The 12,557-nt window shown below is 38.0% G+C and overlaps 1 protein-coding gene across 2 annotated transcripts in view; it reads right to left on the reverse strand.

Annotated features, from left to right (window-relative positions):
• The window catches only part of HIBCH (3-hydroxyisobutyryl-CoA hydrolase), a 98,967-nt gene that overhangs the window by 66,218 nt on the left and 20,192 nt on the right, over positions 1 to 12,557 (reverse strand). For both annotated transcript variants that reach the window (XM_008516520.2, XM_008516521.2), the window contains one exon: positions 7,729 to 7,809. In XM_008516520.2, coding sequence (XP_008514742.1) covers positions 7,729 to 7,809 — 81 coding nt within the window. The remainder of the gene's footprint in view (positions 1 to 7,728; positions 7,810 to 12,557) is intronic.

The raw sequence follows: 12,557 nt of genomic DNA on the forward strand, positions 1-12,557 counted from the left end.
ATATGAGTGCTTATTCATTCTGGGCTGGTGGGTACACAAGTATCCATTATATTATTCCCTGTCATCTAGCCTGAAACACATGCTTCACTAAAAGTAAAAGTACTGCTTCACTTCAGGTGCAATCTGGAATGTCAACTATAAAGAAATTTTCATCCCAGAACTCCTCAAGAATTAAGAAATCATACTTCACTTTGTAGAGAAAACTGAGATCCAAGTTTTTTGTTGTCCAAGAAAACTAGCCATATGATCAGAATCCATGTTTTCATATTGAGTGTATGACAAACAGTAGTTTACTATAGCCTACTAATGTTAACATGTGAATTGTTCTGAATGAGCAGTCAGAATAGTTTATTCCTGGCATATAGTATACAAAAGAATAAATAAGAATGTCTATTGATTCTGTGTCAAGATGGCAGTGTAAGAGTATGCTGAACTCACCTCCTCCCATGGACACAACAAATTTACAACTACTCTTGGAACAATTACCCCTGAGAGAGAATTGAAAACTGGATTTAAAAAAACCCCTCAATAAGAGAGAGTGCCAACTGAGGTGGAAGACGCAGAAATTCCTTTCTTGAGAGCAAAATGCCACCTTCTAGCCGCAGCACTTCATGGTCGGCCAGGAGCAATCTTAAGGTAGGAAGCTTTTCCTGCAGGAGTGGGGGATCTGAGAAGGGGAGCTTTACAACAATAAGCAGATTTTACACTGAGCACAACTGAGAGAAGTGTCATAATATCTGGCTTTGCTGGCTACTAACAACAATGGGAAATAACCCCAGAAAAGCTATCAAACTTAAGGGAAAGAAAAGCCTGCTCTTAAAGGGCCCACACACAAATGTATCCATTTCAGAAAGTAACCTGAAATCACCAGAAAGAAAGGTGCACAGTCCTTTGGTGAAAAGTGACTCACTTGACAGGCTCTGAGCCCATCTCAATGAGAGGTGAGACCTCTCCAAGCTGGGACCACCTCCCCAGGGACTGAGACACTGGTGGCAGCCATTATTGTGACCTAGTACAGGGGTGCTAACCCAGATGCTGGCTGATGCCATCTGAGTTATTTCCCTGGCATGTTAGCACAGGAATATGGCCCAGCTATTACAGCACTAATTTAATCCAGCTCACCTAAGGCAGGAAGCCCACCCTGGGAACTGGCCCCACCAAACAGCAAGACCTCAGGCAACTTGTGGGCCCACATAGGTAGGGTGTGTGGGACCTCTGCAGTGGGGTGTGTAGGTGCGCCTCTCTGGAGCAGGGCGTGAGTAAGGGGTGGGCATGCATTTGTAGAGTGTGTGGGGCCTCTACAGGGAGGCAAGTGGGTCCACTTCAGTAGGGCGGGATGTATGCATGGGGCAAGACTGTGTTGACAGGGTGTGTAAGCCTTCAGATAGCGGGGCTTGTCAGGTGCAGCAGACTTATGCCTCTCAAACAGCCACATAGGGGATCGGCCCCACCTTGCAATGCCTGACACAACTGAGTGTTCCCACACTTGGGGCCTGCGTACCCAGTTGCACTACTGAGAGCTGATAACAGCCCTGCAGGCTGGAAGCCTACAAAGCTGTAAGCCCTGGAGCCTGGCAACCAGCCACAGTGGGGGCCTACTCACTTAAGAGAAAAACTGTAACAGGAATGTGCTATTAGACCTTGTAGCCAACTGTGCTGAGGGGCACCTCAAGCACAATAAAGTGACTGAAGGGACCACAGCAGCCAAATGCAGCTGAGCATTACAACCAGCTGGCCAGGGGCACAGACTAGCCTTCTCAGGCACCTGCAGCAAAAGAAAGTCTGCCACAACCAACGGACACATGTAGCCCACACAGAGGACAATCCTGGAACATCTGGAACTGGTGACAAGAGGGAAACACACTGCTGTGCCTCATAAGTCATCTCTTTCTTATAGCCAGATCATCAAGATTAGGAGACATAGCTAATCTACCTAATATATAAATATAATCACAGAGAAAGAGGCAAAATGAAGACACAAAGGAACATATATCCTCAGAAAAAGAAATAAACAAAACAGAGATAAACAATCTACCTGACAAAGAATACAAACTAATAATCATAAGGAAGCTCACTTATCTAGGGAGAAGAATGGATGAACTCAGAGAACTTCAACAAAGAATTGGAAAATATAAAAAAGAACCAATGAGAAGTGAAGAATACAATAATGGAAATGAAAAATTAACTAGAGGGAATTGATAGCAGAGCAGACAATACAGAAGAATGTATCAGTGAACTGAATGAAAGATAAGAGGAAATCATGCAAACAGAACAGATAAAACAAGAAAGGATTAAAAAGAACAAGGACAGTTTAAGGGACCTCTGGGACAACATCAAGTGCCCTAACATCCATATCATGTGTGTCCCAGAAAATGAGAGAGCCAAAGGAGCAAAGAAGCTATCTGAAGAAATAACACCCGAAATCTTTGCTAATCTAAGAAAGGAAACAGATATCCAGGTACAGGAAATACAGAGAGCACCAAACAAGATAAACCGAAAGAGGCTCACAAAAAGACACATTATAATTAAAATGTCAAAAATTAAAGATAGAGAGAGAATCCTAAAGCTGCAAGAGTATGGCAACAAGTTAGAGACAAAGGAAATCACATACGGTTATAAGCTGACTTCTCAGCAGAAACCTCACAGGCTAGGTGGGAGTGGCACAAAATATTTAAAGTGCTGAATGGGAAAATCCTACAGCCAAGAATACCCTACCTGTGAAGGTTATCATTCAGAACAGAAGGAAAGATAAAAGAGTTTTCCAGACAAGCAAAAACAAAAGGAGTTTAGCATCAAGAAACTAGCCATAGAGAACTGCTAAAGGAACTTATTTAAGTGGAAAAAGAAAAGACTGCATACAGGAATAAGAAAATTATCACAATAAAAGCACTGATAAGACAAATATACAATAAGGGTAGCAGATCAACCACCTATGAAACTAATATGAGAGTCAAAAAACAAGTGTACTAAAATTATCTATTGCCATAAGATGGTAATGGATACACACGCACAAAAAAGAGTTTAGAAATGATGTCCAAAACACAAAATGTGAGAGGAGGGGAGTAAAAGAGTAGAGCTTTTAGCAAGAGGACAAACATAAGAGACCATCAACTTAATATAGATTGCCATATACGTAGGTTATTATATAGGAACCTCATGGTAATGACAAACCGAAAACCTATAATAAATAAAAAATTAAGAGAAAGGAACCCAAACATAATACTAAAGAAAGCCATCAAATTACAAAAGAAAAGAGCAAGAAAAGAAGAAAGGTACAGAGAAGAACTACTAAAAAACACAGAAACAGAGTAACAAAATGGCAATAAGTACATTCTTATCAGTAGCTACCTTAAAGGTCACTGGACTAAACTCTCCAATCAAAAGGCACAGGGTGGCCAAGGAGATAAAAAAACAAGACCCATATATATGCTGCATACAAGAGACACACTTCAGACCTAAGGACACTCACAAACTCAAAGTGAAAGGATGGAAAAAGACACTCCATGCAAATGGCAATGAAAAGAAAGTTGGGGTAGCAATACTTACATCAGGCAAAATAGACTTTAAAACAAAAACTGTAACAAGAGACAAAGAAGGGCAATACATAATGATAAAGAGAACAATCCAACAAGAGGATATAACACTTGTAAATACGTATGTACCCAACATAGGAGCACCTAAACATATAACGTGATTATTAACAGACATAAAAGGAGAAACAGACAATAATACTAGGGGACTTTGGGGCCAGACCTTAGGCCGAGTGGTTAAGTTCGCATGCTCTACTTTGGCAGCCTGGGGTTTCCCTAGTTGGATCCTGGGCACAGACATGGCATTGCTCATCAGGCCTTGCTGAGGTGATATCCCACACCTACAACTAGAATATACAACTATGTACTGGGGGAAAAAAAGAAGAAGAAAAAAAGAGGATTAGCAACAGCTGTTAGCTTAGGTGCCAATCTTTAAAAAAAAGAAAAATGGTAGGGGACTTTAACCCTCCACTGACAACAATGGCTAGATCATCCAAACAGAATTTCAATAAGGAAACACAGACCTTAAATGACACATTAGACCAGATGTACTTAGCAGATATATACAGAACACTCCAACCAAAAACTGCAGAATACACATTGTGTTCAACTGCACATGAACATTCTCAATGAGAGATCACATATTAGGCCACAAAACAAGTCTCAATAAATTTAAGAAAACTGAAATAATACTAAGCGTCTTTTCTGACCAGAATGGCATGAAACTAGAAATCAACTACAGGAAGGAAATTGTAAAAGCCATAAATATGTAGAGACTAAACAAAATGCTACTGAACAGGAACTCAGGCCACAAAGAAATCAAAGTAGAAAGAAAAACAATACCTGGAGACAAATAAAAATGAAAATACGACATGCCAAAATTTAAGGGATACAGCAAAAGCAGTTATAAGAGGGAAGTTTATCACCATAAAGGCCTACTTCAACAAACAAGTGAAGTCTCAAATAAACCATCTCACAGTGCACCTAAAGGAACTGGAAAAAGAAGAACAAACAAAGCCCAAAATCAGCAAAGGAAGGAAATAAAAATCAGAGGAGAAATAAATGAAATAGAGAATTAAAAAAATAGAAAAAAATCAGTGAAACTAAGAGCTGGTTCTTTGAAAAGATAAACAAAATGAACAGGCCTTTAGCTAGACTCACCAAAAAAAAAAAAAAAAAAGAGAGAGAGAGAAGGCTCATATAGATAAAATCAGAAAAGAAAGGGGATATTACAACAAACACCTCAGAAATATGAAAGATTATAAGAGAAAACTATGAAAAGCTATATGCCAACAAACTGGATAATTTAGAAGAAACAGATAAATTCTTAGAATCATCAAAACTTCCAAAACTGAGTCAAGAAGAAATAGAGAATCTGTATAGACCAATAACCATTAAGGAGATAGAAACAGTAAAGCAAAACCTGCAAAAAATAAAAGTCCAGGATGAGATGGCTTCCCTGGTGAATTCTACCAAACATTCAAAGAAGACTTAATAGCTATGCAATCCAACTCTTCCAAAAAAGTGAAGAGGATGGGAAGGATCCTAACTCATTCTATGAAGCCAACATTACCCTGATACCAAAACCAGGTAAGGACAACACAAGAAAAGAAAATTCTAGGCCAGTATCACTGATGAATATCAACACAAAAATCCTCAACAAAATACCAGCAAATCAAATACAACAATACATTAAAAAGATCATATAGCATGATCAGGGAGGATTTATTCCAGGGATGCAGGGATGGTTCAATATCTGCAAATCAATCAATGTGACACATCACATTAACAAAATGAAGAATAAAAATGCCATGATCATCTCCATAGATACAGAGAAAACATTTGACAAGATACATCAATTTATGATAAAAACTCTGAATAAAATGGGTATAAAGGAAAGTGCCTCAACATGATAAGGGCCACATATTACAAACCCACAGCTAATATCATTCTCAATAGAGAAAAATTGAAAGCTATCCCTCTAAGAACAGGAACCAGACAACAATGCCCACTTTCACGACTCTTATTTAACATAGTATTAGAAGTCCTAGCCAGAGTAATGAAGCAACAAAAAGAAACAGAAGCCATCCAAATTGGAATGGAAGAAGTGAAACTGTCACTATTTGCAGATGACATGATTTTATATATAGAAAACCCTAAAGAATCCAACAAAAAACTTTTAGAAATAATAAATGAATATGGTAAAGTTGCAGAACACAACATCAACATACAAAAGTGACTTCTATACACTAACCATGAAGAATTAGAAAGAGAAATTAAGAATACAAGCCCATTTACAACTGCAACAAAAAGAATCAAATACCTAGGAATAAATTTAACCAAAGAGGTGAAAAGACTGTACACTGAAAACTAAAAGACATCATTGAAAGAAATTGAAAAAGACGCAAAGAAATGGAAAGATATTCTGTGCTCTTGGGTTGGGAGAATTAACACAGTTAAAATGTCCATACTGCCTAAAGCAATCTACAGATTCAATGCAATCCCTATCAAAGTTCCAATAACATTTTTCACAGAAATACAACAAAGAGTCCTAAAATTTATATGGAACAACAAAAGACCCCAAACAGCCAAAGGAATCCTGAGAAAAAAGAACAAAGCTGGAGGTACCATACTCCCTGACTTCAAAAGATAGTACAAAGCTATAGTAAGCAAAACAGCATGGCACTGGCAGAAAAGCAGACACACAGATCAATGGAACAGAATCGAGAGCCCAGAAATATACCCTCACATCTGTGGACAGCTAATTTTCAACAAGGGAGCCAAGAACATACAATGGAGAAAGGAAAGTCTCTTTAATAAATGGTGTTTGGAAAACTGGATAGCCACATGCAAAAGAATGAAACTGGACCATTATCTTACACTACACTCAAAAGGGATTAAAGACTTGAATGTAAGACCTGAAACCATAAGACTTCTTTAAGAAATCATAGGCAGTATGCTGTTCAACATCGGTCTTAGTAGTGTATTTTCAAATACCATGTCTGACCAGGCGAGTGAAAAAAAGAAAAAATAAACAAAGGGGACTACAACAAAGTAAAAAGCTTCTACACAGCAAAGGAAACCATCAACAAAATGAAAAGTTAACCTAACAATCAAGAGAAGATATTTGCAAACCATATACCTGATGAGGGGTTAACAGCAAAGCTATATAAACTACTCATACATCTCAAAAACAAAAAAAAACCTGATGAAAAAATGGGTAGAGGGTATGAATAGACATCTTTCCAAAGAAGAAATACAGATGGCCAACAGGCAAATGAAAAGATGTTCAACATCACTATCAGGGAAATGCAAATCAAAACTACAATGAGATATCAACTCATGCCTGTCAGAATGGCTATAATCAACAAGATAAGAAATACCTGCTGGAGAGGATGTAGAGAAAAGGGAACTCTCATATACTTCCGGTGGGAGGGCAAACTGGTGCAGCCACTATCAAAAATAGTACGGAGATTCCTCAAAAATTAAGAATAGAACTAGCAAACGATCCAGCTATTCCACTGCTGGCTATCTATGCAAAGAACACGAAAAGACTAGTGCATAAAGATATATGCACTCCTATGTTCACTGCAGCATTATTCACAAGAGCCTAGACTTGGAAGCAACCTAGCTGCCCATCAAGGGATGAATGGATAAAGACAATGTGGTATACATACAAAATGGAATACTACTCAGTGATAAAAAAAAAAAAAAAGAAAAGGATGAAATCTGGCCATTTGTGACAACACGGATGGACCTTGAGAATATTCTGCTAAGCAAAATAAGTCAGAGGGAGAGTCAAATACCACATGATCTCACTCATAAATAGAAGATGACAACAAAAAACACCTAGAAACAGAGATTGGATTTGTAGTTACTAGAGGGCAAAGCGTGAGGGAGGAGGGGAAAATGGGTGATTAGGTACTTGTGTATGGTGATGGATGGTATTTTGTCTTTGGGTGGTGAACATGATGAAATCTACACAGAAATCGAAATATAATGATGTACACCTGAAATCTATATAATGTTATAAACTAATGTTATGTCAATTAACAAAATGAATATAAAAATGTATTTAAACAAATAAATAAAGTCATTACCAGTCTAAAGAAGGCCTAGTGATTACATTTTTAACAATTCATACTATGTAGCTTATTTCTTGATTCCATTTTGAAAGCCCTCAGCAGAGCACACATACCAATATAATTGTTCAGCATATATTCTTCTCTGAAGAAATCTTGAAGTATCTTCTGGTTTTTATTTCCAATTTCTGAAATTGCTACCAAAAAAAGAAAGAAAAAGAAAGAAAGGAAGAATTACAAATCAAAAGAAGTGTTTTACAGTCAATACAGGCAAATAGAACAACTTTAAAATATTGTGATATTAAGCAACAGGGGGAAATTCTAGAATAATTTATTAAAATTTTGAGGTTGCCCACACCACAGATAATATTACAGTTAGCCCCAGATGCATAGTCCAATGTCAAAACTTCTGGGCAAAAATGTTATTAAGAACTTCTTAGAAAGTGTTACACTTAAATTAGAAGTTATATATTGCTACCAAAAGCATTTTCTTTTGTTTATTGAGGAAGATTAGCCCTGAGCTAACTGCTGCCAATCCCCCTCTTTTTGCTGAGGAGGACTGGCCCTGAGCTAACATCTGTGCCCGTCTTCCTCTACTTTTTATATGTGGGATGCCTAGCACAGCATGGTGTGCCAAGCGGTGTCATGTCCGCACCCAGCATCCGAACTGGCGAACCCTGGGCCACCGAGAAGCAGAATGTGCACACTTAACCACTGCACCACGGGGCTGGCCCCAAAAAGCATTTTCTTTTGATTGTTTTCTGCAGCACCTGAAAAAACATTTGCTGGATATACACATCCTCTGGGAATATATCTTAACACAAAGTACATTTATACATACATACACAGAGAAATATATGCATATGTGTGTACACACACACAGTTCTATAGTATCTTCCATCTAGTTAGGTGTTTCTGCCACATTCATTTCACCATGAAACGTTTCTTGAGCATCTACTAGGTACTATGCACTGTTTTAGGTGTTGCAGATAATAAGATGTCAGTGTAAGATGGGTGCCCTGGAGTTTAGACTAATAAGACAGACAGACTATTAAAATACACTCTTTACGCTATGCCCAGTGTAAGGCTGGGATACTGTAGGAACGGAAGCATGAGAGATAGAATTAAAGGAAGGCTTCCCAGAAGAGATGAGTGTGAGCCAAATTCAAACAATAGGTAGGGATTTCCTAGTAAATGACAGGAAAAAGTTCCGAGTAGAGGAAGGAACACCAAGGAAGTCACACAGGCAAGAATGAATGAAACCAAGAAATACACAGTTTTAAAGGACTAAAGGAGAATGGTAAAAGGTGAGGATAGAGAGGTAAATGAGATAGTAATATCCTTATTTATTAATAATATCAATGGCAATATAACTTCTGAAAGTCATTGCCATAGCATACTACTGCCCAGCTTAATAAACACGTGCTCAGTAAATATCTGAATAATAAATACTAGCAAATAGTTTCATTTCTATTGCAATTTCCCATTATCCAGAGTTCACATCTACTGTACTCCTACTCTAGTCAATGTCAAGACTACTTTCAAAGCTTTCTCTTCCATATACTGTAAGCTTAATGCCTTTGCTGTCCTTAAGCCCTATGAGAATTACCGACTAAAATAAAAATTAAATCCATAATATACATATTTTTTCTTTTATGGGAAAGAGTTTCATAAAAATTGTGGACTATTTGCATTTCTATACATCAACAACAAACTAGCAAAAAGAGAAATCAAGAATAAAATCCCATTTACAATCACAACAAAAAGAATATCTAGAATAAATGTAACTAAGGAGGTGAAAGACCTATACACTGAAAACTATAAGACATTGTTGAAAGAAACTGAAGAAGACATAAAGAAATGGAAAGATACTCCACACTCACGGATGGAAGAATTAACCTAAAGCAATGTACAGTATTCAATGCAATCCCAACAACATTTTTGAAAGAAACAGAACAAAGAATGCTAACATTTGTATGGAACAACAAAAGACCCCGAACAGCCAAAGCAATCCTAAGAAAAAAAAAACAAAACAAAACTGGAGGTGTCACACTCACTGAGTGCAAAATATACTACAAAGCTATAGTAAGCAAAACAGCACGGTACTGGCACAAAAAGAGACACACAGATCAATGGAACAGAATCAAGAGCCCAGAAATAAACCCACACAAATAAGGACAGCTAATCTTTGACAAAGGAGCCAAGAACATACAACGGAGAAAGGGAAGTCTTTTCAATAAATGGTGTTGGGAAAACTGGACAGCCATGTGCAAAAGAATGAAAGTAGACTATTATCTTACACCATACACAAAAATAAACTCAAAATGGATTAAAGACCTGAATGTAAGACCTAAAATCACAAAACTCTTAGAAGAAAACATAGGCAGTACACTCTTTCACATCAGTCCTAGCAGCATCTTTTTGAATACTATGTCTCCTCAGGTAAGGGAAACAAGAAAAAAATAAACAAAGGGGACTACATCACACTAAAAACCTGCACGGCAAAGGAAACCATCAACAAAATGAAAAGACAATCCACCAATTGAGAGAAAATATTTGAAAATTATATCTGATAAGGGGTTAATATCCAAGACATATAAAGAACTCATACGACTCAACAACAAAAAAACAAACTGATCAAAAAATGTGCAGAGGAGGAGTGATGTCAGCATCATGGCAGAGTGAGCTCTCCTCCCAAAGATACAACAAAAAGGACATACATATTCCAACAGAGGACATCCATACAACAGAAAAGACATCTGAGAGACTGACACAGTCATACGTCAGAAGGTGGAGGCACTGGAGCACTCCGAGGAAGTGGAGTGGATTGAGGTAAGAGAATGCCTCTCTTCCTCATGGAAGGACAGTGACACAGTCACAGCGAGGAAAGTGGGGAGGCCCTCCAAGGGAACGCCATAGATCCTTGAAGTCCCTCACAGCCTGGGGAAAAGTCCCTCACAGAGGGGAATAGCTATCACAGGGGTGTCTGCATCAAGCCAACACCCTAAGAGACGAGATAGCAAGGGCAGAGTGAGACGCCCCTGAGATCATGCAGGAGAAGAAAGCACCATTCCCACCCACCCACTGCTCCAACGCCACAGCACAGCACCTTGGAGCTGTCCCCTCAGTTCGCAGTGGGTGCAGAATATACAGCTCTTGACTCCCAACTAGTGGCCCAAGGTAGAAGTGGCAATCAAATACTACCACAATATGGAAGCACAAATATATGACATCTGGTAGTATGAAAAATTACATTGTATCTCCAGACCACAAGGAAAGTGACAACTACCCAGAAATCAATCCTGAAGACACAGAAAACTATAACATAAAGGACAGAGAATTCAAAATAGCTATCCATGAAAAACTAAACGAATTAAAAGAGAATACAGATAGACAATTCAACAAGTTCAGGAGCTACTTCAAAGAGAGATTGCAACTATAAAGAAGAACCAAGCAGAATTATTGGAGATGAAAAACACAATGGATGAGATAAAGCAGAATATAGATTCCCTGAACACTTTAGCAGATATTATCAAGGAACGAATCAGCAAGATCAAGGATAGAAATTTAGAAATCTGAACAAGGAGAAAGAACTAAGACTAAAAAGAAATGAAGAAAGTCTCCAAGAATTATCCAACTCAATTAGGAAATGCAACATAAGGATTACAGGTATTGCAAAGGTGAAAGAGAAGGAGAATGGAGCAGAAAGCTTGTTCAAGGAAATAAAAGCGGAGAACTTCCCAAACCTAGGGAAGGAGATGGAAATTAACATGAAGGTTGCCACCAGATCTCCTAACTTTGTCAATGCAGAAAGAACTCCTACAAACCATACAGTAGTGAAGCTGGCAAAAGTCAATGAAAAAGAAAAAATACTAAGGGCAGCAAGGTAGAAGCAAGTAACTTAGAAAAGAACTACAAAGGAAAACTACAGGCCAATATCGCTGATGAACATAGATGCAAAAATTCTCAACAAAATATTGACAACCTGAATTCAGCAACACATCAAAAAGATCATACACCATGATCAAGTGGGATTTATACCAGGGATGCAGGGATGGTTCAACATCCTCAAATCAGTCAATGTGATACACCACATTAACAAAATGAGGAATAAAAACCACATGATCATCTCAATAGATGCAGAGAAAGCATCTGACAAGATCCAATAGACATTTGGATAAAAACTCTTAACAAAACAGGGATAGAAGGAAATTACCTCAACATAATAAAGGCCATATATGACAAACCCACAGCCAACATCATACTCAATAGAGAAAAACTGAATGCCATTCCTCTGAGGACAGGAACAAGACGAGGGTGCCCACCCTCACCACTCTTATTCAACACTGTACTGGAGGTTTTCGCCAGAGCAATTAGGCAAGCAAAAGGAATAAAAGGAATCCAAAGAGGAAATGAAGAAGTGAAACTCTAGCTGTTTGCAGACAACATGATCTTATATAGAGGGAACCCTAAAGAATCCATTGGAAAACTATTAGAAATAATCAACAACTACAGTGAAGTTGCAGGGTACAAAACCAACTTACAAAAATCAGTTGTGTTTCTATACTCCAATAACAAGCTAACAGAAAGAGAACTCAAGAATATGATCGCATTTACAATTGCAACAAAAAGAATAAAATATCTAGGAATAAATTTGACCAAGGAGGTGAAAGACCCATACAGTGAAAACTATAAAACATTGCTGAAAGAAATCAATGATGACATAAAGAAATGGAAAGAGATTCCAGGCACATGGATCGGAAGAATAAACATAGTTAAAATTTCCATACTACCCAAAGCAATCTACAGATTCAATGCAATTCCAATCAGAATCCCAATGACTTTCCTCATGGAAATAGAACAAAGAACCCTAAATCCGTATGGGACAACAAAAGACCCCAAATAGCTAAAGCAATCCTGAGAAAAAAGAACAAAGCTGGAGGTA

Source organism: Equus przewalskii, chromosome 17 (assembly GCF_037783145.1).
Source record: "Equus przewalskii isolate Varuska chromosome 17, EquPr2, whole genome shotgun sequence".
Lineage (NCBI taxonomy): Eukaryota > Metazoa > Chordata > Mammalia > Perissodactyla > Equidae > Equus > Equus przewalskii.